The 25,619-nt window shown below is 55.3% G+C and overlaps 1 protein-coding gene across 2 annotated transcripts in view; it reads right to left on the bottom strand.

The window, feature by feature from the left end:
- Positions 1-8,848: 8,848 nt before the first annotated feature.
- The window catches only part of USP36 (ubiquitin specific peptidase 36), a 37,215-nt gene continuing 20,444 nt past the window's right edge, over positions 8,849-25,619 (bottom strand). For both annotated transcript variants that reach the window (XM_048211969.2, XM_026484001.4), the window contains exons 10-21: positions 25,307-25,418; positions 22,565-22,705; positions 21,964-22,064; positions 21,111-21,249; positions 18,461-19,144; positions 17,681-17,808; positions 15,519-16,094; positions 14,937-15,148; positions 12,798-12,899; positions 12,146-12,261; positions 11,607-11,758; positions 8,849-10,945 (exon numbers count right to left, since the gene is read on the bottom strand). In XM_048211969.2, coding sequence (XP_048067926.2) covers positions 11,627-11,758; positions 12,146-12,261; positions 12,798-12,899; positions 14,937-15,148; positions 15,519-16,094; positions 17,681-17,808; positions 18,461-19,144; positions 21,111-21,249; positions 21,964-22,064; positions 22,565-22,705; positions 25,307-25,418 — 2,443 coding nt within the window. In that variant the 3' untranslated portion in view covers positions 8,849-10,945; positions 11,607-11,626. The remainder of the gene's footprint in view (positions 10,946-11,606; positions 11,759-12,145; positions 12,262-12,797; positions 12,900-14,936; positions 15,149-15,518; positions 16,095-17,680; positions 17,809-18,460; positions 19,145-21,110; positions 21,250-21,963; positions 22,065-22,564; positions 22,706-25,306; positions 25,419-25,619) is intronic.

Genomic DNA, 25,619 nt, shown 5'->3' with positions numbered 1-25,619 from the left:
AAAATTGCTCATTCACAAACATGCCTCTTAATTTCACAAAGTGACCAACCCAGCCTTCGGTGGAGAACCTCAGTGTCCCCCTAAAACCTAAGAAGATCGTCTCTATTTCCTTAGGCACATCCCCCATGGGTTTCTTTCCAATAATTCCAGAAATTAGATGCTTCTTCTGTATGAATTGTTCACTCTCTCCTCAAAGGCCGATTCTGGTGGATTTGTGAGCTTAATCTTCCCTGATTTCGCCAGATGATCTAGTTTCACAGGGGACATTACAGCAGGGAGTCATATTTTGGCCCCAGCGCGTCCATGTCCTGTGTGTGTGTGTGTGTGTGTGTGTGTGTGTGTGTGTGTGTGTGTGTGTTCAGTGATCCGGCTGCATTTCACTTCTTTTGGCCTGGACTTCGATGCTCTCAGAGTCGACAGGCTTTGACCGGGCCATCTCCCTTCACCCTAGCGGAGCGCAGAGGCTCTCCCTGCCATCTGCCCCCTCCATTTTGTTCCCTACATCTCTCTAGGCCAGAGTCGCCAGGAGATTCAAGGCATTTTCCAGCTGGCTTTCTTCCCCTAACAGCATGATACAGGTGTCCCTCGCCACCTGAACTCTTGCTCGGTGACCAAAACTCAGGAAGGAAAGCCATTCAGATGACAGGTTAATTCTCACGCTCAACACCAAAACTGTTACCCGAACTCCCACACCTAGCACCTTAGGTAGTGAGGGGTTCTGCTGTGAATGCTAATCACTGCGATTAGCATAGCACTTGACTGCTAACGCATTCCTTTACCTTCCTGGATTCCGTTACTGGTCCCCACTCCCAAGGCCCCCCAACGCCTGAGACACCAATCCTTGTTAGATGAAGACAGAATAAAATTTTTGAAAAATCAGCATCTATCACATGGAACAAGGATAGCGTTTGTTTTGACTGTGTGTGAACGCATGCAAGGACATAACAGGTACTTCTGACTTGGAGTCGCAGTCAAAGACGCTCCGTTAGATGACAGTCGTGACTCAGAGGGATCGCTTAGACGTCATCCCTGTACCACAGATTTGGGAACCGAGGCTCACAGAGGTTGCAGGGAAGGGTGGGAGCCACCCGGCCGGCTTTGCTGGCCACCTGTGTCCTCAGCCCCTGGAGAGGAGAGAGCTGGAGGCAGGGAGAGCCGGGAGCAATGGGCCCCCGTGGACAATCTGGGACTCCCTCCAGTCTGCCGGTTCTAACCCAGACCTCCTCCCCACGTCGCTGTTTCTCCAGAAATCCTTGGATGCATGCCGTTTCCCCCGTGGTCTGTCATCCTCAGCGGTTGGTCCACTAACAACGTTTTAGAGTTGGTGCTCCTCTCCCACTCCCTGCCTTACGTAATAATCTCAAAAATTAGAGTTCATTGGGGTGCCTGGGTGGCGCAGTCGTTAAGCGTCTGCCTTCGGCTCAGGGCGTGATCCCGGCGTTCCGGGATCGAGTCCCACATCGGGCTCCTCCGCTGGGAGCCTGCTTCTTCCTCTCCCACTCCCCCTGCTTGTGTTCCCGCTCTCGCTGGCTGTGTCTATCTCTGTCAAATAAATAAATAAAATCTTAAAAAAAAAAATAGAATTCATGAAGGAGAGTTTTTAAGCAAAAAAACCCACAAAACTTTCTTTTCCTGTGCTTATACTGTGGTGTTTCAAACTTCTTCAGAAACAATCTGTGTTGAACAGGGGGCAGGTTACTCTGTTACAGTGGTGTTACTACAAAGGCTTTAAAGAGATTGAGGCTGATTTCCGTCTGTACCAACAGGAGATGATTCTCAGGCTGTATGAAGTGAACAAAACAAGGACAGAACCGTGGTGTAGATTTCCGTTTGTAGTAAAAATATATGTACATGTAATAATGGACATTGATACTTGCATGTTCCGCCGTCCAACAAATATTTGTTGCGGGGGCCTGTGTGGTGCCAAGCACCGTTCAAGGTTCTGGGAACACAGCAATGAAGAGGATCCTGGGAGAGCCCAGCCCTCAGGGCGTGTCCAGGCCCGCAGATGGTCACTAGCAGGGTGGCCATGCCTACCTCTGGAGGAGAGCTGATTGCCAGAGAAACAGGACTGGGAGGGACCGCTCATTGCATACCCTTCCATACTGTTAGGGGTTGGATCAGGTCCCCCAAAACCCTAACCCCTAGCACCTTGTCAATTGTGATTTTATTTGGAAATCGGTTCTTTACAGTTGTAATCAAGTTAAAATGAAGACACGAGAGTGGCCCAAATCCAACGACTGGTAACTTTGTCAGAAAAGGAGACTTGGACACAGACACGCACAGAGGAGAAGGTCGTGGGAAGGTGGCGGAGAGACTGGAAGGATGCGGCCACAAGCCAAGGGCCACTGGGGGCCCCCGGGAGCTGGAAGAGGCAAGGGAGGATTCTGCCCTCAAGTCTTCAGAGGGAACGCAGCTCAGCCAACACCTTCTGTGGGGCTCAGACTTCTGGCCTCCAGAGGGTGAGAGCATAAATTTCTGTTGTTTCAAGCCATTCAGTTTGTGGGGCTTTGTCATGGCTCTAGGAAATCCAGAGCTTTTAAATTATATACCATATACCAAATATATACTTAATTTATTTATTTATTTTTAAGATTTACTTATTTTAGAGAGAGCAGGGGAAAGGGCAGAGGGAGAAGGAGAGAAACTCCCTGCTGAGCACAGAGCCTGACGTGGGACTCGATCTCACGACTCTGAGATCATGATAAGCAGAAACTGAGTTGGACACGTAACCAACTGAGCCACCCAGGCACCCCTAAATTAATTTTTAAGATAAAAATTTTAGAGGACCTTTAGACATGATACCACACTAAGGGACCTTATGATTACCTTTCTATTCTTCCTCACTCTTGCGTGTTCTCTGGTTCCTTTCTCTATGAGAAACGAGTCTATTTCCTTACGGTTCTCGTCTCCTTTGGGATGAGGGACGGTGCAGGGCACTGAGGGGGAGGTACAAGCTGGAGGCTGTTCCGGAAAGGGGAGGGCAGTCGCCCCTCTCTATGTGAGCATGGACACAAAGGGAACACCTGACGCCCCCACGTGCTGAAGGGACAGGGAAAGAAAGGTGAAGGACAGAACGTGGAGAGACTCAGGACACACGACCTCCCCTCTGGCCACCCCCCGACAGGGTCATAAACTGCTCCCCGACGAGACACTGCTCAGAGCTCTGCCAAGGCCAGAGGTGGGGGTGGAAGGGACATTGAGGGCTGAGAAATAGTTCGGGACACCTGCCCAACTCCTCCGTGAGTCCTCGGTCCTCCTGAGGCCAAGGCGGAAGGCAGGGCAGTGGATCTTGTAGAAAAGCCAACCCAGGGGCGCCTGGGCGGCTCTGTCGGTGAAGCGTCTGCCTTCAGCTCAGGTCATGATCTCAGGGTCCTGGGATCGAGTCCCACATCGGGCTCCCTGCTCAGCGGGGAGCCTGCTTCTCCCTCTGCCTGCCGCTCCCCGCTTGTGCTCTCACGATCTCTCTCTCACTCTCTCTCAAATGGATGAATAAAATCTTAAAAAAAAAAAAAATCCAACCCAGGTGAGCGGGCAGAACGGTGTTGAGCCAGGCATCCGATCCGGTGGCCCCGACAGACACAAGGCAGAGGACCGAGCAGCTGGCGTCGCAGCCTTGCCCGGCCTCCCGCAGGAGGCAGCGTACCGGGGAGAAAGGGTGCCTCACCCACGGAGGAGACCGCAGACCAGATTGCTCACGCAGGCCGAGATTGGGGCATCGTCTTGCTTCGAAAGCCCCCAGATTTGATTTTGCTAAAGCTCGCAATTTCTTCCGTGTGACTGGCACTTCAAATCTGTTTGCGACGGGCCTTGATTGTATCCGGCTGCGCCGCCCAAGACACATCTGGCCGCGCGCTGCGCGATCCGGGCTCTTGCTTCAAACGGGGGCTGACGCCCCAGCTCCCGCCAGACTCAGCCCGAATGATTTCACCTGTGACACCGAGGGCGTCGGGCAGGGGCTTGGGCTTGGAGAAGGGCCACGTCACCAAGAAGCGGTACACACAGCACGTCAAGCCAGTGACGTCCGTGGAGGGTGGGCTGCCCGTTTTCCCAGCAGAGGCCAGACGTACAGTCACCCAGGACACCCCCTCAAGTGACTTTCCCGGGGCACTCTGCCGACAGGGATTTCCTGGGCCCTGCTGGAGACAGTGACCGCCGGTCCCCGCCAACCGGAAGCACCTCCCTGCAGCCACGTGAGACAGGACACCGAGGCAGACATGTGAAAGGGGAGGAAAAAGTGCGTTCAACACAGATCACTTCTCAGACCGTAAGAGCAAAAGAGCACATTTTAGGGGCGCCTGGGTGGCGCAGCGGTTAAGCGTCTGCCTTCGGCTCAGGGCGTGATCCCGGCGTTCTGGGATCGAGCCCTGCGTCAGGCTCCTCTGCTGGGAGCCTGCTTCTTCCTCTCCCACTCCCCCTGCTTGTGTTCCCTCTCTCGCTGGCTGTCTCTCCCTCTCTGCCAAATAAATAAATAAAATCTAAAAAAAAAAAAAAAAAGCACATTTTAACCATCCCAGCTGTTAGCGCGGGAAGATGAAGGTGGATGCGTTCATTTACCACCACGGCCAGGAAAGTCACTCGTTAAATAAAAGCACCTGAATTCCCTCTACACCGGCCCAGCGACGGTCAGGAGCCACCTACACACCTGGGACCCGCCTGAGGGACAGCCCTTCTGTGACACGAAACAGACGGGGAGAAACACCAGGGAGGACGAGCTGGGAGGCATGCGGCGTGATGGTGACAGCAGTCGCCAGGGCTTTGGCCACAGAGCGGTGACGTCACTGACCCAGACTCACGCTGCTCCCTGGCGGAGCGCCGGTCAGGACGCGGGCCCGGATCCGCAGGCGGGCCTCCCTTCCCCGGGAGCCACGAGTGAGTCTGACCCAGGCGGGCTCTTCCCTGAGTGTGTAAAGCAGCAGCAGCACGCAGCCGCCGATCCCCGAGGGAAGCCGGGACGACTGTGTTGAGAGCCAGCACGCCCGACCGGGGGCCCTCGCAGAGGTCCATCCCCGGGCTCCCGAGGCGTCGGGGGCCGTGTCGGCCGGCTGCCTGGAGGCCTTCAGGCGGGCACGGTCTACGGGACTACACGCAGGAGCCTGCTGGCCGACAGGCGTGGGAAACCTTTGTCGGGGGTGACTGCCTAGGGTTTCCGGTCCCGAAAGATTGTCCTGGGGCCAGGAGAGCAGAGCAGGAAGGAGGTGCACTGGAGGTCGAGCTGATTATGGGGGGGCCAGGACAAAACGGTGACAACTCAAATGGAGAGCCAGGCGGCGGTGGCGACGGGAAGTTGGGGAGAGACTTGCTGCTGGCCTGTGGGAGGGCGATGGGAGGGAGGTGTGCAGGGTGGTGGCTATGTTTCTGGCTTTGGCAATGGGGTAGGCGGTGGGCCCCCAGTCGTGGAGGGGCACCAGAGGAGAGGGACATGCTACGAGGGGGCAAATAAATGATGAGCCAAGAACTTGCCAGTAGGATATGCAGGAAAAGCCGTTCAGCGGGATTACGGTGACCAGGCAGTGAGATGTATTGATCGGAGTTGACAGGTATTGATGGAGTTGAGCACGGGAAAGGAGCAGAGAGCAAGCTCAGGCTTGGCTGAGGGAGACAGTGGCTGGGGAGGGGGGGGTTACAGACACAAGGAGCTTTTTTAGGACTGCAGACACATGAACATGTCATGAGAGAAGGAGGCAGACAAATCCCCAGAGGGGTAAAAGAGGCTGGCCTCAAGGGCACAGGTGGGGTACCATCCCTACCGAGCGGGGACATCTTTTGGTGTCTATAGTCTGTGGCAGTCCCCACAGAAGGTGGAGGGTAACTCTTCTGTCTATACCCCTGACTTCCTTCCTAAACTCCCACCCTGGGGCGTCTGGGTGGCTCAGTCAGCTGGGGATCTGCCTTCAGCTCGGTCATGTTCCCGGGGTCCTGGGATCGAGCCCCGTTTCGGGTTCCCTACTCCATGGGGAGACGGCTTCTCCCTCGCCCTCTGCCTGCCGCTCCCCCTGCTTGTGCTGTCAAATAAATAGGTGGAATTTAAAAAAAACAAACTCCCACCCCTGCTGACCACTCCATACAAGAACCATTAGGTCAGAACAAGCAACCCCCGGCCCCCCTCCCCCTGCCATGTGGGAGAGGCACACTCTCAGACCCCAGCCCACCTGCTGAATCAGACTGAGTGGGGTATGGGCCCAGCGACATGGGTGTTGGAACAAATCCCTGGAGATTCTGCCGCTCGCTCTCATTTGAGGCACGGGACCGGAATAGCACTTCTCCACACGGGCTGCCCAGGAGAATCACACAGAAAGGTTTTAAATGCCGATGTCCAAGACTTTCCCCCAGATTCCAGTTTCATTCATATTAGTCTTAAATAACTCGCCCCGCTGATTCTGCCGCCCGAGTGTTGGAAGCATCAGGTTAGGGGGAGAAAGGAGCAGATGGAGATGGAGAGAAGGTGGTTCCTCGTGTTTTGTTTTATCCCCCCCGTGGGAGGGGATTCCTGTAGTGGGATTAGAAACCATTTGCCAAGAGTAAGTGGCACACAGGAAGGAGGAGGGCCAAAGTGTTTGGAACACCACTGAAGCGGCTGGGACAGAAACAGATCTCAGGGGCAAGCAGAGCTCACAGATGGGCAGCGAGCTGGTCCAGACACAGGTCAGGGAGGAGCAGGATGCAGCGCCCCGCAGGGAGACTGCAGCCGGGCCCCTCCAAGCCCTCAGGCGGCTGGAGGGAGGGGCCAGGGGAAAACCCCACTGCCCAGCATCTACCAAGTGCCACCCGAGAGCTCGTTCTAGCCATGTCCTGTCTACACCAAGGCTGTCCGCACTACCAAGACCCAGGGCAGGGATCGGTGCTCTGGCCTTTGGGCTGGAGGGCATGTTGGTTGCTACAATGACCCTAGCTGGCTCCCCGGGGGCCGGGGCGGGGGCAAACACCTGGACTTTTCTGAATCCCAAGGCTCCGAGCTCATAGCTCACCTACATCTCACACCTGTGATTCTCCCTCCGTTCCGTTCCAGTAACATGCGAATTCCTCAGGCCTGGCTGCCAGGCTGCAGACGATCTGTCCCCCACCTGCCTCTTTGGTACTGTTTGGCCCTGCCACTCACCTGCCCACCCAAGCCAGGGGCTGTCTTACCCCCACCTTGGACCTTCCACTTCTGTTGCCTCTCCTCTCAATTCTGTCTCCAAATACCCAGGTGACCCCACCCAACTGCTCTACCAAGTTCAGCTCCGGCCTGAGCAATGGTTGGCTGGTTTGTGGACTTGTCATCCTCACTGGTCTTCTCCCTCCCCCTCGACCTCCTGGGCCTTCACGCACTGCCATCAGCCTCCAGAGTCTAAAGCCCAAATCAGATCTTGTCAACCACTGCTGGAAATAACTTAAGAGCTCGTGGGAACTCAACATACAGAGGCCGGCAAATTGTGGTTCACGCTGAAATTATCAACCAAAACATACCCTGTGCTTTCACTTTTGTCAGCGGACCCTCAAGTGAGCCCAGCCCGGCTGGTGCCACTCAAGGCAGGGCTCGCCACACCCTCGTTGTGGTTCCCACCCAGAGCCGCCAGTCCCGCCAGTCCTGCCCCAGGGACCACAGGCTGCCTGAGAAATGCAGCCTTGTTCATCTTCACGTGCACCCAGCACCGGTATCGAATGGAAAAGTTTGGAAAAGAAACAACGAGAAGGCTGTGGTCCTGCCTGTATGACCACTGTGCCCGGGGCTGAGGGGGATCCCCAACCTACCACTGCCCAGCTGGATTCAGACACTATGGACACGAGCTTGGCTTGCCACCCCAAACTCTCACACCCCACCCGGCACCCCACTTGTCTGGGTCCAGGTGTGGCCTCACCTGTTCCTACTTTGTTGTCTGGACGAGCGCCCACAGTGACAGGGCAGAGTCCCCAGGTTTGAGGGGCACGACTGGATGGGAGCTGAGACACCGAAGAAAAAGGGAAGGAGCAGCAGGACTCGGAACGGGCCTGCCCAGCGGTATCCACGGGGTATTCGGAACAGAACCCCCCCCACTAGAAACCTGCCGCTGCCCAGGGCTGCTTTTGCTTCTGTCTCCCACTCACAGGTGCTGCTCTGGCCAAATGGAACCTCCCGGTCACGGGGATCCCTGTAGGACCTGCTGCTCCTGCCGGCCTCACCCAACTTCCAGAGCGTGTTATCAGTCAGACCCTGACCCTCCCGCTCAGCAGATGGCCTGGCCTGACAAGACTGGAACATTGCACAGGAACCCAAATTAAGTTCCTGTGTGGACCCCAAGTTCCAGGGCCCACAAACACCAGTCTTCCTCATCACGCCCTTCAGCGTGTGGCCAGAGACGCAGCCAGGCACGTCTGCTCGGGTCAGGAGGGGCTGAATGCAGGCGCTAAGCGCGTGGCCACACCTGCTCCTGGCTGTGCACCTGCCAAGCTCGGGGGGTCTCAAACTGGAGGCCTGTGCTGCTTTTGCCAACTGTGAGGAAAACTCGTAGTTTAGTAAAACCTATCATTTCCCTCTCATATTTCCCTGCAGAAATCCAAACGCTATTCAGTTAAAAAAACTCAGAGAACAGCAAACCTCAGTGAAATACGGTTTCCAAGTCTCCTCAACACAGTACTCATTGCGAATCACCCACTAAGTGGCAGGCCACTTCAAAGGGTTCCTCTATCTTCTTAAATTCAAATGAATGTATTTATTAATACAAATCTCTCTACTCCTCTTGATCCTCAATGAAGACCTGCTCCAAACTTTCCCTCGTACTGATGGGTTACCCGGAAGTGCACCACAGGGCGCCCTTCATCTGAACTGGGCACTAGGATGTTAACTCTTAAAAATCAAAGAGAAAAAACACAAAGACACAGGCAGGGCTCACAAAAACTCGTTTTATTGCACCAGGATCTTGGCAACATCAGGGGCGCCTCGGCCCTTGGAGCAGGGGCGCAGCGCACGGGGACGTGGCGGACTGAGCCCACACGGGACCACCAGGAGCGGCGACCCCCCCCCAACACAAAGTTAAATTATACCCACGTTCTAAGTCAACCAAGTGACCGCTATTATAAAAGCTTTAGTTATTTATATATATTTATATATTTACATGTCCCCTAGAGTTTGGACTGATTTTCTGGGCCCATCCTTTCCCTTCCCAGTTTGGCTGATGACCGGTGTGGGAGGGAAGGGCTCGCCCCTACGAACAGTGATAAATGCTGCAGACAGGCCAGTGCTCAGCACCGCCCAAGACACGACAGGCATGTTTTCCTCAGGAAAAGGTTTCATGATTACATAGTGGAGAAGGGAAGAGCCTGGTTTGAAGAGGGAGCAAGAAAAGAGATAAACTCTGTGCTGCAGACAATGACTTCCCTTTTCAACTACAGAACATTACAGAAAAATAGGGCCGTACAGGAATGAAGGTCAACACCGAAAGAGGAAAAAAAACGCCCTGCCCGTAAAGGCACCTGCCTTCCCTCCCGAAGCGCAGATGACGAAGCCACAGGGCACTAGGGGTAGGGCGGGGGTGGGGGACGACCCTCATCTTTGAACAAGGTGTGGTTAACACTGAGAAATCTGTCCTCTGAGAAAAGACCAAAGGCTCCCAGACCGGCGTATGCAGCCAGTGCCCTGCTCACTTCCTGCTGGGAGCAGAGGCAGCCCCAGTTCGGGCTACGGGCATCATTATTCTCCCCACCTTTTTCAAAGAGAAATGTAAGAACAGGAAGAAAAATCAGAAAGAACTACCTACCTGAGAAAATTAACCTATCTCCCCACCCCCGCCCTGTGAAAAATCTAACACTTTTTTCTGATCTCCCCCCAGCCCCAGAGCAAGTGGCAAGGCTCGGGTGGCACAAGGGTGCCAGACCAGGCCATCAGGAGGCCTCAGACCATGAAGAACCCCTGTGGAGGACAGACGTCCCTGTCAGACGTCAGTCCGTCTCCCCGTGTGGCGCTCTAGAGAAGAGGAAGCGGAGACGTACATCCGTGGAGTCATTTTCGTATTGACCTCTACGGCCTCTACTACTGGGTCACGTGTCTGTTCTCTGGAAAATGTCACCTTAACTGAGGGTTTCCCATATTTATTAAATTACGAGTTCGCAGGCACAGCTTGAGCAAGATAAAAAAGTGATCTTCTTGAGTCATACAATCATCTAAATTCAAAAGCACTCACAAAGTTGAGCAAATAAAGCCAGCATTGCATATTAAGGAAAAGAAATATATTGCTAACGGAAGCCACAGACCTGGGCAAAACGAACGTCTCTAGTACGTAGGAAAATAAAAGCATTCTACCCCAAGACCACCAGCTCGACAAAGCGCGGCGGGCGCAGCAGCGGCGGGGGAAGGCGTGGCACAGCCGCCTCAGCAGCGGCAGCAGCTGCAGAGGCAGACGCGTCCGACGTCGGGTCAAGCCCCCACCCCACAAGAGCCTTTTGCTCTCCAGAGATGCCCTAGAGTCTCTTGCAAGCGAGGGACGCACTGGCAGCGCTGCCCCCCGCTTCCGGAAAAGGGAGACGTGCGGCGTGGGGCGGCCTGGGGCCTTTCCGAGGGGGACACGTAAGGCATACAGAGCCCCTGCCCCGCGGAAACAAGGGGGGCAGGACCGGACGGCAGCGCCGGCCGCCAGCAGCAAGGGACGGACGGCTCCCGAGGGGCCCGGCGCACCCCGTCCCCCTGCGGGCACTCACGCACTCGAGGACGCGCCGGAGGGGTGCCGCCGCCATCTTCCCGCGCTCGCCCACAGACCACACGCACCGCTGTCCAGGTTCCCGGCCAGTGTGCTGCCACCCGTCGTACACGTCACCGTGGGGTCTGTCGCGGTGCGCGCTGCGACGCCAGAGGTCCGCTCCGACGAAGGCCAGGGGCGTGGGCGGTCCTCCCACACCGTGAGCCTGGCGGCGACGGGCAGCGGGGTCCTCGACAAGGCCGCTCTTCGGTTCAGACGGACAGGGCCCAGGAAGGACACCTCGTCTCCAGAGGCTGCGGGGCACAGAACATTGCTCCCGATGAGCCGGCAGTCCCTGGTGTCCCACCCACACCCCTGCGGCGCGTGTCCGCACGGACAACACGCAACATTAGACGGCGCTCTGAAACACCCTGCCCTACACATTCCACAGCACACATGCACGCACCACGCTAACACACACCACCACGCGTACGCCGCACACTGACGTACACCTCACCTCACACCACGCTAAGGAGCACCTCACCGCACGCACACAGACACACCACACACTAACGATACCTCACCACGCACACACCACACACTAACGATACCTCACCACGCACACACCACACACTAACGATACCTCACCACGCGTACGCCGCACACTGACGTACACCTCACCTCACCACACACACTGACGTACACCTCACCACACACCACAACTAATGCATACCTCACCACACACCACACGAAGGAACACCTCACCACACACACACAGACACACCACACACTAACGATACTTCACCACACGTACGCCACACACTGACGTACACCTCACCACACACACTAACGTACACCTCACCACACACCCCACACTAAGGCACACCTCACCACACACACATGCACTAGCCACACCCCCCACATGAATATACGCGCTGCACACGAACACACGCCTTACACCTCCCCCACACTAACCCATCTCGACAGCAGCGAAGTCAGCGGCGGTAGCTGAGGCTGGTAGCCTTAGCTGGATGAGTCACAGACCAAAAGTTCCGTCTACTCTGAAGTTTCTGGAAGGCGTTGTAAGTTCTTTTCTTCTCTCTTTTGAACTTTCTCACTTTCTTTTCCTAAATGAAGAAACCCCAGGCATCACAATTCCCAAAAAGGGCTCTGTGGCTCCTTGTGAAGGCTTGTTGGGTAGGAGACATGATTCTCAACTTGCTCCAGAACCAACCAGCTTACTCTTAGTGTGGCCTGAGGGAGGTGTCCCAACTGTTCCCACCCTGCTGACGAAGGAACAAAGCAACAGGGACAAACGCCTCGTCCAGGGCCACACAATGTCCACAGTGGCCAGGCCGGTATCCGAGCCCAGTAGCCTGCCTTCCTTTGTCCTTGACCACTTGACGATGTCGCTGCCACTTCGAAGTGCCCCAAAGGGTCGAAGCCTCCCTGCCCAGCCCTCAGCAGGGCCGCCGTGAGTGCCCCGTCACGCCAGCTGCAAGCGTACCCCGTACCTTCCCTCGATCGAACTCTTCGTCCCAGTCGTCGATCACCGTGGCCGTGCGGGCCCATCTGCTGTCCTGAACGGCATCCTGACTGACAGCCGACACCTCGCCGCCCCACGTCAACACTACAAAGCAGACACCAAGCGTCGGCACCTCTGTGCACTCGCTTCCAGAATGGTGTTTACGACCCAGACTGGCCTACTCCTGACACGGCATGTTCAAGTGCCACCTTCCGGTGAAATGGACCACGCAGAGAAGAGGGAGGGAGGGCAGGGTGGTCTCCAGCATGCAGGACAGTCAGTGGTCTGTCCCTTAAGCACAAACGCTGCTAGCTCTATACCACCAGCCCCCCAGTTTAGCTCCTTTCGAACCCTTACCGTCGTCTGAAAAAGGTCTCCTGTTCTCTCTCTGAGCCTAAGCACGTACGGCACCGGTGCTGGATGATTCCCGTCCACCCCCGCCACAGCAAACCCACCCGCAGGGACTGGTTCTGGACTCTGCGTAACGGCGGCAGGTCCGGGAGGATCGCAGCTGACGTTGCTCTGCCGGTCCGTAAAGCCCAGTGACTCCCCCGCCCGGGATCCCGACAGAGCGGGTCCATTTCCGACTTCCGCGCTGCCCCATGAACCGCAGGACAGAAGTCCACTCTTGAAGCCAGTACCTTTCCTCCCGTAAGCTTTATCCGACGAGTACTTGAGCAGTTCCTGGAGCACGTCGGACTCCCTCTCTCTGTTCCAGGACACAAGAGGAGCCGGCGCCTGCCCTGCGATCAGAGAAATACTTACATACGCTCGCCTCTGACGAGGTACTTGGTTACTTCTCAAGAGGGGCTACCATCCAAATCAACCTTGGAAAAGACTAACCCCCCCCCGCCCCCCAACAAGACTGAAAGCCTGCAACCAGCAGTGTGAGCCTCGGGCTGATGCAGTAAGGGCGAGAATGAGCTCCAGGGGGAGCCCACCCCTCCCACGGGGACGCGGCCAGAAACGAGATGCTGCAGGAACTGGAGGGCATGACAAAGTGCTACCGTCACCACAGCTTCCAGGGAGGCTGTCTCCCAGCTGCGTCCTGGAAGAGCCTGGCCACCAAGGATAGCTGGAGGGTGACAGCACAGACCACCCTCCTCAGACTTCTAGAAATGACATCTGCTTGGTCCCGACCCCTGCGTGGTCCCCTCTAACCATCTACAACTGCTAGAACGGACTCCTCTCCCTCAGCATGAGCCTGACCTTGCTCTCCTGGCCTCTAATTTATCAATGACCCCATGACCTTCGAACCCAGGGTCTCCAGGGCGATGCCCCACGGCCAGTCCCTGCTGCCCTCTCCAGCCTCTTGCCCTGCACTCCACAGCACAGCCCGGCCCAGTGGTCATGCAGAGCCACCCACAACGCTCTCTCCATCTCCTGGCTGTGACTGCCCTTCCCCATGGAGCCAACTCTTCCGATATTTAGGACGGAGAGCAAAGAGGAGGGGCTGGGCCCCCACAGCCCTAGCACCTGCACCGGGCAGTGGGCCCTGAGGCCCGGGCGGCATCTCCACATGGTCAGGTGCTAGCAAAGCAAGTCCCATAGTCTGATGACCGCCACCAGCCTGCTCTGTTGCCACCTTCGAGCAGCCTTCCTTCCAACATATTGGCCACACTCCTCATTGCCCAGCAGTACCATTTTGTCATGGGATTTTTTTTTTTTAAGATTTATTTATTAGAGAGAGAAAGAGAGACAGCAGAAGCAGAGGGGGAGAGGGAGCGTCCGAAGCAGACTCCATGCCAAGCCTGGAGCTCAACGTGGGGCTCAATCCTAGGACCCCGAGATCATGGCCCGTGCCCCAAACTAAGAGTTGGATGCTTAACCAACTGTGCCACCCAAGCACCCCTTGTCCTGGGATTAATGTTCAGTCACAGACTCATTTAACAGGAGTCTGACAGACATAAACCATCCCCAGCAGCCTGTTCACCCCCCAAAGCACTAATGTAACTGGACCCCCAGGCTGCAGAGCAGACCTCCCAGAATCTGTTGCCACATGGGGCCCCGTCCCAAGCAGGGGTGATCTTCTCTACCCTTTGCTTAATGGACACACTATCAGGAGAGCCCAGATGAGCCTGGCCAGCCCTCAAGGAAACAAATCCAGGAGAAGTCACTTTAGCCATGGGCACCTAAGGCCCGGCGAATAGCTGAAGCACTGGGAACCCCAACAGCAGAAGACCACGTTGTCTTCAGAAGGGCCCGACTTTGGGCACCTGGGTGGCTCAGCCGGTTACACATCTGCCTTTGGCTCAGGTCGTGATCCCAGCATCCTGGGATGAAGCCCCACACTGGGTTCCCTGCTCTGCGGGGAGCCTGCTTCTCCCTCGCTCCCTCTGCTGTGCTCTCTCTCAAATACATAAAATCTTGGGGGGGGGAGGCCTAACTATAAAAACAGTTCACTTCTGAACCCGACCTTTCAAGTTCAAGAGTCACAAAAAAACTCCAGGCAGGACGGCCCAGGACTCCCCCAAACAAGAAAGTTTAGGCAAGAGGAGCCTTGAATCAGAAGAAACACTATATTCCGAGAATATCTTTGCCCTCGGAGTAGTTTCAGCCGACTGCTTTGCCAGATGACGAAGCTGTGACCCACAGGGCAGAGGTAAGAGGTCTTCATCCCAGGCCTCCCCCTGCACTACACCTACCTCTAGACGCACGGCCGGGCGGGGCACAGGTGTCCCCCCCCCCCGGGGGGGCCCGCCCTCCAGCACATACACCTACGGGGTCCCTGGGCCAAGCCCCCTGCTCCCCTGGCTCCCCCGTTCCTCGAAACCGCATACCTGCTCCATCCCCGGGGCGCCTGCCATTCAAAGCCGGGGAGGGCGGGCTCCCAGGGAGAGCAGAGCCCCGCTGCCTCTCGCCCCTGCAGCCTTCAGGGTGCTTGTTCTCTTCTACTTCCTGCTGTGACTCCTGCTGTCTTTTTTTCTTTTTCTTTTTCCTTGGAGATGCTACAGTGGCCTCTAGCTCGACGATGTCCAAGGGAGAGCAGCTCCTGGGAAGTCAGAGTCAACAGTCAGCACCAGGCAAACTGAGAGAGAGAGTGGGGGCTCGGGTCGCTGCCCCAGAACTCCCAACTGGCACGTGCCTCAGCCCTGCAGAAGAGCCACCCTGAGAACACCCCACAGACGCGAGCAGGACAAAGCAGGCCAGCTGTCCAGGGCCACGGCCGAGCCTGAGAGACGTCAGAGAGAAGAGCCCACAACCGCATCTAACCCGGGCCGGTCCTCCAGGCCAGATGATGCGGCCGCAGCGACCTGGGGGCGCGCACCACCCACACACTCAGTGCCGTCCTGGAAGCCTGGCCAGCACACTGGGTTTCCAGACCACCCACTTGGGATGGACTACCTGGCTCCCGCTCTCACCTGTGCCACGGTGGGTCCCGCCGGAGGCAGTCTTCTGCACCGAGGCCCTCCGCTCCCTTCCGCCTCCTCTTCCTGATGCTCACGGGGTGGCCCTCGGTCACGCTCCCCACTGGCCGGCCGTTCTCTTGCTGCCGTCCGCCCTCGTCCTCCAGTCTGTTGGCGGGCACCTCCATCCGGGCCTCCTTCCCGCGCTCGAGGGTCCAGTGCTGCCTCTGCCTCTGCCCCTCCTGCAGGGGGGAGGCGTCCACGGCCTCCGTGCGCTTCCTCTTCTTCCTCCTCCTCTTCCCTGGAGAGGCTGCCGCTGCCGTGCCCGTCTCTGAGCCCTGCCCCTGGCTCTCTCCCCTGCGGTTCCTTTTCCTCTTCTTACAGAGGCTCTGGGGGGACGTGCTGGCCCCTGGCAGCTGGTGTGGAGGGGCCCGGAAGCCCCCATTGACCTGAGGCGGGGGAGCAGAGGCGGAGGAGCAGCTCTGTGGGTCTGGCGTCCCAAGCGGTCGGGGGCTACTGGACAGTGACGTGGAGCGGGGACCGACGGAGAGCTTCGGGTGGCTGGATGGTCTGGGGGCAGGTGACAGCGCCCTGTGGGGACATGCTGCTCTGACGCACAGGCAGGCCCCTCCTGCCCGCCTGCAGCCCCTACCCATCCAGCTGAGCATTTCCCATGGTCCTCCCCCTGTGTGAGTCTCAAATACGCATAAATTACACTAACTTAGAAAAGAGAAAAACGATAAAATTCAAATTTACCAAAAATCGAAGTTAACAAAAATCAGAACCTTTTAGTTTCCTGTCACCAAGCAGTTCAAAGTACTTTTTCAAACTTGTGTTACTGATTTTCTTTTTTAAGAGATTTATTTTAGAGCGAGTAAGAGAGCGTGCACACGAGCGGGGGGAGGGGCATAGGGAGAGAGAGAGAGAAAATGTCAAGCAGAGCGCAGAGCCCGATGTGGGACCCTATCTCACAACCCTGAGATCACGTCCTGAGCTGAAACCAAGAGTCGGCCGCCCAACCGTGCCACCCGGGCACCCCTAACTAATGGTATTAATTTTCAATACAAGTGTGTTAGGAGAAACTTCTCTCAACTTGCCCACAAGCCTCAAGGTGCTCACGCCCGTGATGCCAGCCTCGTAAGAAAGGCCAGTGCAGGCCTGTACTTCGTGCACTAGGATTCCCCTCTGATTCGGGGGCTCTGAGAAATCAGGGGAACAGACTCTACAGCCGATCATACAGCAAGACGAGGAAGGGGCAGGACTGGGAGCCCCATTAGGTTAGGCTCTCTGACCCACCTCTCGCCAGCGATGTGACCTCGCAAGAGTTCACTTTCTGCTCTAGGCCTCACTCTTCCCATTCGTGACTGAGTGACAATAATGCCAACCTCAAAGGGTTATGGAATCAAACAGGACTGTCATTACCTAAACCAGAACAGATGCCTATATAAACTGCACTACTAGTCTGTTTACTGTTTTCTGGGAAGTTTAAAAAAAAAACTGGAAAAAAAAAGGAAAAAAGCTTCCTTCCTCACTCCTCCCGGCTGCCAGAGGCTCCATCAGCCACTGGGCAAGCAGGGGTCAGTAACTCAGCTGTCTGCCACTCAACACCCCAAGGGCTATGAGCACCCCCGTGTGTCACGGGACAGGTGGTGCGTCTGTCGGGGAGCCTGAATGGAGCTCCCACAGAACCACATCTTCCCGCTCTATGCAAGGCTAAGGAATCAGAGAAGAGCCCAGGGAGCGCTGGTGGGAGATACAGAATGATACTGGCAGCAAGAAGACGCCCCTCAGCGGGGTCACGGGACTCTGGGTTCATGAGGGTCCTTCTGGGACTCCTGCCTTGCTCTTCTACTCTGGAGTCCTGTCACGAGGCTGGGGAGGAACCCCAGGGCACATCCCCAGCTCCACATGGACATGGCAGGTAGACGGAAAACGAAGACAAAAGTGAAAAGATCAGGACTGCAGAGACCAGGCTGCCTCTGACCAGCCGGAGCTCCTCTGCCAGATGGAGGGAGTGAACACAGGAAGACGTCGGTGCAGGGTCCGCCCTGTACCTGTCCGGCTGCACACCACTGTCCATCCCGCAAGGCTGGAGACCACGCGCGTCTTCACCAGCCAAGCACACGCTAAGCACAGGGGAGGAGCGGCCGGCCCGGGGGGCCTGCGCCACGGCTCACCTGATCGCACAGACAGGCCAGGAGGCGGCGACGACGGGGTGAGTGGTTTTCCTGGGGTAGGTGAGGTCGGACAGTGGTGAGAGGGGTGGACGGAGGTCACTGCCGACTGCCCTCCGCAGGGTGCTGGCCTGCAGTTATTGACATAAATAAAAACTTGGTGGTCTAAAAGAGGTTGCCGTGAGTGAAGAGAGAAAATAAAAATAAAAAAAATAAAAAATAAAAAATAAAAATGAAAGAGCCCAGAAAGGAGGATGAGGGGACAGAAGGAGGAAAAAATGGGGGGAGGTGGGGGAGGGAATGGTAGAAGAAGAATCAGAAGTGTTTTTGGTTAGAAACAAAAAGGAAAAAAGGAAGGAAATTTAAACAAAAATCTCAGCACAGTTACATCATTGAGCTTCCCGCTACACACAGAGGTGCCAGCCAGCCCGTGTCCTGTACGCCCCCTGCGCCTGGGTTCCCTGACAAGCCCACCGCACCTGCCCCGTCTTCCCCTTGAGACTTCTTTAGAAGATTCTGTCTACGGACAAATATGGGGACCCGCCACCTCTCCCCGACCCCCAGCAGCCATACGGAGTACGTATCATGGCAGGGTCCCCCAACCCCCGCCTCCGCCCCAGGACAGCCCTGTGTAATCCACAAATGCCTACAGCAACCTCGTTCCTCTGCTCGGGGGAGGCCAAAGGCCCCAGCACCATTCCCCCACTCTCCCCGGACCAAAACCAAACCTGCTCTTTGAGCCCTACAGACATACTCCCGGCGGGCAGACTCCCACACACCCACCTTCTTGGCAGAAAGGGCCAGTTTTTTGGCTGGTGGAGGAGACATGATGTTTGCGGGTTCGGTGGTGGTGCTGCTCAGGCCAGGGGACTTGGGCTTCATCGCCCCGTCGTCCTCTCCATCTGGCGGCACTCTGGGGTGGCCAGCAGCGGAAGAGTGTGTTCCCTGAGAATCACCCAAGCGGGCAGCTCCGCTCTTGGGCGTCTGGGGGGCCTTGGCGGGGTCACTGCTGGCAGAGTGCTCTGGGCTGGAGCTGCTGGAATCCCTCCTATCGAGCTCGGGGCTCTCGCCACCCGCCTTGGGCCCGTGCCCATTGGCAGTCACTCCAGCCGGGAGCCTGGGTGAGGTAGAGAGGGCGGCACCCCTGCCGTCCCAGGAGCCCTGCCTGTGGCTCTCGCTCCTGCTGCCGCTCCCGTTGCTGGTACCGTGGAAGCCCTGAGCAGTTTGGCGTGACGGGGAGAGGTGCTGCAGGGGAGCTGATTTCTTGACTTTCTTTCCAGGCTCATCCAGAATGGTTGGTGTGTTGGGGGGTGTTTTAGAGAGTCGGGGGGAAGGGGTCCCCACAGGTAGCTTTGGAGGAACGTATCCATTCTGAGACTTCAGAGCCGACGCGGAGCTGTTCCTGGAAATGGGCACGCCGAGCTCCTCAGTGGCCGGCAGCTTCTTCATCGTCCCAGAGTCTAGTCGCTGGAGGAAAGCAAAGCAGAGGACACGATCGCACCCTGGAGGGAGCACAGGCCGGCGCTTCCCCCACGAGGTCGGAGCACCTTCGGCAGCTGGCAGGGTCTCTGCCAAGCAACTCAAGACAGATTATCTACACGGACACACGGTAAAGACCTGCTGCTGCTCTGAATGTTCTCAGTACTTTGTGAGTTGTGCACGTGCGAGTGTGTATCTTTACGGTCACCTTTACTGAAAGCAGGATGTTCTTCATCAGGAGTGAAGAAATACAAAACAGTATAAAGGAAGAAAAAAAATAAGTACCAGAGCACCGCCCACTGCCCAAATGTAAGCATGGACGGACATGCTGGCACCTTCCGTTTGGCCCCAACCTCCTGAATGGCTCCGGCCCACACAGGTGCGCCCCGTTCCACCTACGTGCTACGTGAAGCATCTTCCTACGTGCTCCCGGTAAAGGTCTTTAACGTCTGACCAGCACTCACCTCGCCGCCTAAGTTTCTCCAATTGGACTATCTCCAGCTGCCGTGGAAACGAACAACACCGCACCGAGGACCCCATCCTTCTCCACACACTCATCACCACTGGGTCTGAGTCGTTTGCTGCTTGAACGCTCCACACGGCCTGGCTCTGGGTGGCTCCCCATTCCTGCCTCCCGACTAGTGCAGGGGCTTCTAGAGTCAGAGCTCAACAGCCATGTGGTCGCTGAACATCTGGATAAGCGAACGACCAAGACTAAACCTTTTCCCCTACTTAGGAAATTCCATGCTCGTTTTCCGGGAACGGTTACCAGGCTATGGACGACTCCGTGGACGCTGCCGCACCCTGCCCGGTGCACCTGTTGTACTCTCACTGGCAACAAGCAGCTCTTTTTCAAAATCTTTGCTAATTCGACACCATTGCTGGCTCGTACTACACTAACCCTCGTACCCTGTGATCTGAGTCCATCTGAATGAGTCCTTCATGTGTCAGAAACATTAACCTTTTGTTGTACTTGTTGCAAATATTTTTAGAAGTTTTTTTTATTTCTAATATTTCATGTACAAAAATTCAACTTTTAGTTCATCCAATTGGTTACTTGTTTTTCTACACTTTCTGTCTTACAAAGTCTTGTCTCTTCTGAAAGTTTACTGAGAATTCACTCCTACTTTCCTCCGAGTTTCTTCTTTGTTCCCCTACGTTTAAATATAATTTCTCCTTTACTTACGTTCTTTCTAAAGACAACACGTCTTCCCACTGTACTGAAAGACCTTCTCGTTGGTTGAACACCTGACTGTATGGAACTCACACGATGTCACTTAGAGTAAAAGGGCTTTTGTGCGACCACAGTGGGTGTGGAATGTTATCTTCATGACATGAATGTGCGTGGCCAGTGGCATGCCCCCCCCCACCGGTACGGACGCTTGGTCTGGGCCAGAGTGACAACCCCCTTAGCCATCAGGCCATGGCTCTGCCTTACCCTGTCATTCCCAATGCCTCTATTTCTCACTCTTTGGCAGGGAAATGCAGATCTGCTTAAAGGACTAACGCCCTGCAGACCGTGAAGGCCCCACAGCCTGAGTTCAGATCTGACCCTCAGACTGAAGGGGAAGAATCAGATGCAGTTAGCGGAAAGGACCGATCTGTTTTTGCGTTACAAACTGTGTTATATTAAGGAAATTGCTCGCTACTTTGCTAATAAAACTGATTAGTAGTAGAAAAATTCAAATACACTCAAAAACAACTTCCAACAAAAATAACTTGAAAATGAGGGTATTTCCCAATTGTTTACATTTTACCACATTAGCTTTCTCGCTCACTCACTCCGCGTGTGTGTGTCTACACACGTACATGTGATGTTTCCTTTCCTAACCATCTGAATTTATTTTAGACGTGACGTCCCTTTACTCCTAAGTATGTCCACGTACGTTCCTAAGAACAAGGACATTTTCTTAACACAACCACAGCATAAACATGGATCCTTTGAAACATGTACCTTTCCAGTCAGCGGGGAGCCAACAGTCCCGTTGCCAATGTTTTTCTTGAAGTGGTCTGGAACCACACCTGGACGGCCGGGAAGGGAGGAGACAGTCCTGGAGAGGGAGCCGTCAGGACTCTTCTTAGAGCCTGGAATTCTGTCAAAGGAAGAAAACCGGTCAGGGATCTCTCACTGAAGCCACAGAGGAGTCCCCGAGAGAACCCCGACTGCCCTGGCATGCTTCTCGGAATTCCCACGCTGCCCCTCCAACAACGTGGACTTGTCACGGAGCCTTGGCCATCTGCTCAGTGTGCGCAGAGAGCCCAGCAGAGTCGGAGCTCTTCCAAGACTAGATTCTCGCTTTACCAGAAAGCCAGAGAGACCCCTCAGTCACTGTGCCCAAATTCAGAACAGCTACGAAGCAGCAAACATGCCTCTGGTCACCACGTCCTCCAACCTCCACGTTCGTGACAACCAACCCCACGAGAAGGTGCCCGGCTGCGACCTCCACCCTCTGACAGGCTCCTTCACGGCCCAGAGAGGAAGGTACGTCGGCAAGCCGACGTCCAGACACAACACAGCTCATTTGAGGAAACAGTAGAAAAGAACAGGTAACTTTCGCGTTTCTATTCAAAGTCACCTCCGTGTGGACCAAGCAGGTGGAATCGGCCTGACCGTCCCAGAGGCGTGGGCTGCTCCTCGGAGCCAGCTGGTGTGGTCTAGAGGAGCACTTCCCTGTGGACACCCCCCCGCCCCGCCCACATGGTCGGGACGAGGGCTGCTCGTTCCCTCCTGCAGACCTCTCCACCATGCCCACAGAACAGGCCAGGGAGAACGGGGAAGGGCTCATGGGGGCGGGGGCGGGAGTTACCGCAGATAGAAGAGCACGTAGGCCTGCTGGTTCAGAACCACCTTGATGTTGCTGGAATGGACCAGAGAATCGTTCATCTGGTACCACTGTCCATTGCTTGCCTGTAGCAGCACAGGGAATGGCAGAAAACAAAACGGGACAATCAACAGGCATCCCATAATCCTTAGTTTTTAAAAAATGAAAAAAATCTATGGTTAATTGCCACATCTATCCACGTGCTAATGTCTGGCTCTGAATGTGACTACGAACTATGCCCTGAATCCCTGTTCCTTCCTGGTGCCCCAGCAGATGCGAGCTTCCCCCTCCCAAGAATATTCGGGGTCTGAGCAGCACAGCATCTCCACCAATATCTAGCCTTCCTGAGCCTCCACCAGGGTTCCAGGATCGGGCCCTGGAAGCAGCCCCCTCCGGTGTCCCGTCCAAGGCCAAGGACGTGGGATGGGCTTTAAAGACATCTTTAAAACGCCCTCTATTCCCTGCAGCAACAACAGGCCCTGAACACAACGACAGACAAGGTCACTTTCCACGGAGGCCACATTTGGAATTGTACCAACAGGCACCGCCACGTGGTGCGAACGCACCTGTACACGGGAGCACTGACCTTCACGTAGCAGTAGTAGTGGCCTGCGTGGCAGCTATAGCCAGAGTGGACCAGGACCGCATACAGCCCATACATGACAGGCTCTCCATTGCTCTGGGACATATATGGACGGATGTTCAGGAATTCCGGATAGCCCACATCCTGTGGGAAAAGCCAAGGGTAAGGCAATGAAAATTCATCCCTGGGGGGAAGGGTCAGTTTGCCCTCTCCATTCCACAACCACATAAAATGCACGATTCCTCGGCTGGTCTTTGACCATCGGGGGTGGGGGGGGCGACGGGGCCTGCAGCAACTCTGTACCAAGAAGCCCCTGGTCAAGGGTTAAAGAATAGGAGGCAACCAACCAAACGACTGACGTGAACCCTATTTTACCGTCCTGTGAAGCGATCCACAATCTACTCCTATCTCTGCCCTGCATCCACGGCCACTCCTGCCCTGCGTGGGCCCCACATGTAAGATGAGAGGAATAGCTCGTGCCCTCCCTGCCGCTGTAAAGAACAGGGAGGTGATGCCCAGGTCTGGGTCTTCAGAGAAAAAGGCGCTCGCTCCACGGAGCCAATGGTCACAATAAGTCAAAACTGTAACTGCATGGGTCAGGACAAAAGTCATGCCAGAGTTTATTTCAAAATCCGACAATTTTTGTTTTGTTTTTTTAAGGGTTTATTTATTTGTCTGAGAGGAAGAGAGAGAGCGTGCACGCACGAGCGGGGGAAGGGCAGGAGAGAGAGAAACAGGCTCCCCGCTGAGCAGGGAGCCCGACATGGGGCTCGATCCCAGGACCCGAGTCACGACCTGAGCCGAAGGCAGACGCTCAACCGACTGAGCCCCCCCGGTGTTCCTATACACACTGACTTCTTAAAAATGAAACACAGGGGCACCTGGGGGGCTCAGTCGGTTGAGTGTCTGCCTTTGGCTCAGGTCGTGACTCGGGTCCTGGGATCGAGCCCCATGTCGGGCTCCCTGCTCAGCGGGGAGCCTGCTTCTCTCTCTCCTTCTGCCCTTCCCCCGCTCGTGTGTGCGCGCTCTCTCTCTACTAAACAAATAAAATCTTTAAAAAAATAAAATAAAAATGAAGTATAATTTTCGCAGAGCAAACTACAGAGCTCTTAGGTGTACAGCTGGACGAGTCGACAAATGCGGACTGACGGACTGTAACCCATGTTCCCATCAGGACACGGACATCAACCCAGAAAGCTCCCTCTCGCCCTGGGGAACAGCTCCATCTCAAATACCCATGGTTGTGACTTCTGTCGTCATCGATAAGCTTTGCCTGTTCCTGAGTTTCACAGAACCAGACACAGAGTATGTACTTGGTTGTGTCCGGCTTCTTTAGGTCCACAGAGGATCTGTGGTGTTCACCCTACACACCTTCTTCCCTCCACCGACAAACTCGAACTCTCAAAAGCCAATACACACAAGCAGCTCATGAACCCCAATCCAATCTCGCCAGATACAGAACCCCCAAAATCAAACAGACCTAACAATCAGTTTCTCAAACTGTGTTCCCATGGAAAACTAGTTCCAAGATATTAAGGTGCAATGTGGGCTCTTTGGGGCAAAACCACAATGATCTCATTGAGCACTGGTTGAGTCCCACTGACTTCCCAGTGCACTGCACGCATGGTACGATGTAAGCACGTTAAGTGTTAGTAAAACGAATGAACGAATGGACCCCAATTAACTTTAGAAAATTTTTCATAAGGGGCGCATGGATAGTTCAGTTGGTTGAGTATCCGACTTTGGCTCAGGTCATGATCCCAGGGTTCTGGGACTGAGTCCCACGTAGGGCTCCCTGCTCAGCAGGAAGTCTGCTTCTCCCTCTGCGACTGACCGCCCCACTTGTGTGTGCCCACTTGTTCTGTCTCAAATAAAATCTTTAAAAAAAAAGAAAAAAATTCTTCACAATAAAGTTCCCTCCTGGAGATTCAAAATACAACACAGCTTATTAATAAAGGCTCTGAGAAGGCCTGCAATTAAAAATGACTACTGAACTTTAGCTTGGTAGTTCCCAAACTCAGCTGAGCACAGACCACTTTCAAGTACAATACAGTTGTACGTATAAAATACGGTATCTTAAAAACAGACAGCACAAACATTCTGCGGAACACTGGCTGGGGAAAGGCTGATGTAAGCAAGCCCCCATCACTGCCAGTGAGGAAGGTGAGGCTCTGACAAGTGCCCTGCCCCAAACCATCTAAGTCGGCTCTAACCACTTGTATGATACAACATCTTCTATTAAGACACCACTGTGCAGGGCACCTGGTGGGCTCGGTCGGGGGAGCGTCTGACTCTTGATCTCAGGGTCTTGAGTTCAAGTTCCACGTTGGGGGTAGAGAGATGACTTAAAAAATAAACTAAAATAAAACGCCACTGTACAAAAGTTAAGTTTTTACTCTACGTGCCACAAAAAGCCATGGTGCACAACCACACCTATGTTAGTCACGAGACAGCCCGTGGTAGATCGGAGCCCACAGTGCAGTGTTCACGTTCATTCTGCAGGAAACCTTGAGCTGCTGTATCGGGACAATGCCACGCGCAGGCAGAGGTTGGGACAAGACCTAGTAAGATGGCGCTTCTTGAACTTGACCGTGCGTGACAACCACTTAGGGGTTCTGCAAACATGCACACTCCTGAGCCCTGCCTTCCAGAGAGTCTCAGTCACTGGCTCTGGGGTGGCGTGGGGAGCCGGTATTCCTTAAAGGCGGCCGACCACGCCGGCCGGACACCACGGCGAAGGCTCACCTTCGTGATCTTCCCCCCACTGAAGTTGGCGAAGCGCTTGAGGGACAGGGTCAGGACGTTGGAGGTTCTGTGGATGGTGAAGCGCTTACTGGCTGGGACCTTCTTCTTGCATCTGTGAGGAGGGTGAGCGGAAGAGGGGTCAGCCGGTGCTCTGAGGAACGCCGTCCTCCCGTGGGCCCCCAACGGCGACACCTGCTCTGTTGGCACAGGGTCTCTGGCTGAGGCGTGTGACCTCCGCGTCCCGAGACACGAACCCCCATGACTTCAGGGAAGGGCAGCCAGCGCAGGGAACCGAGGACCAGGGGAAAACTGG

Source organism: Ursus arctos, unplaced genomic scaffold, assembly GCF_023065955.2.
Source record: "Ursus arctos isolate Adak ecotype North America unplaced genomic scaffold, UrsArc2.0 scaffold_24, whole genome shotgun sequence".
NCBI lineage: Eukaryota > Metazoa > Chordata > Mammalia > Carnivora > Ursidae > Ursus > Ursus arctos.
This window is presented reverse-complemented; position numbering and strand designations above follow the sequence as displayed.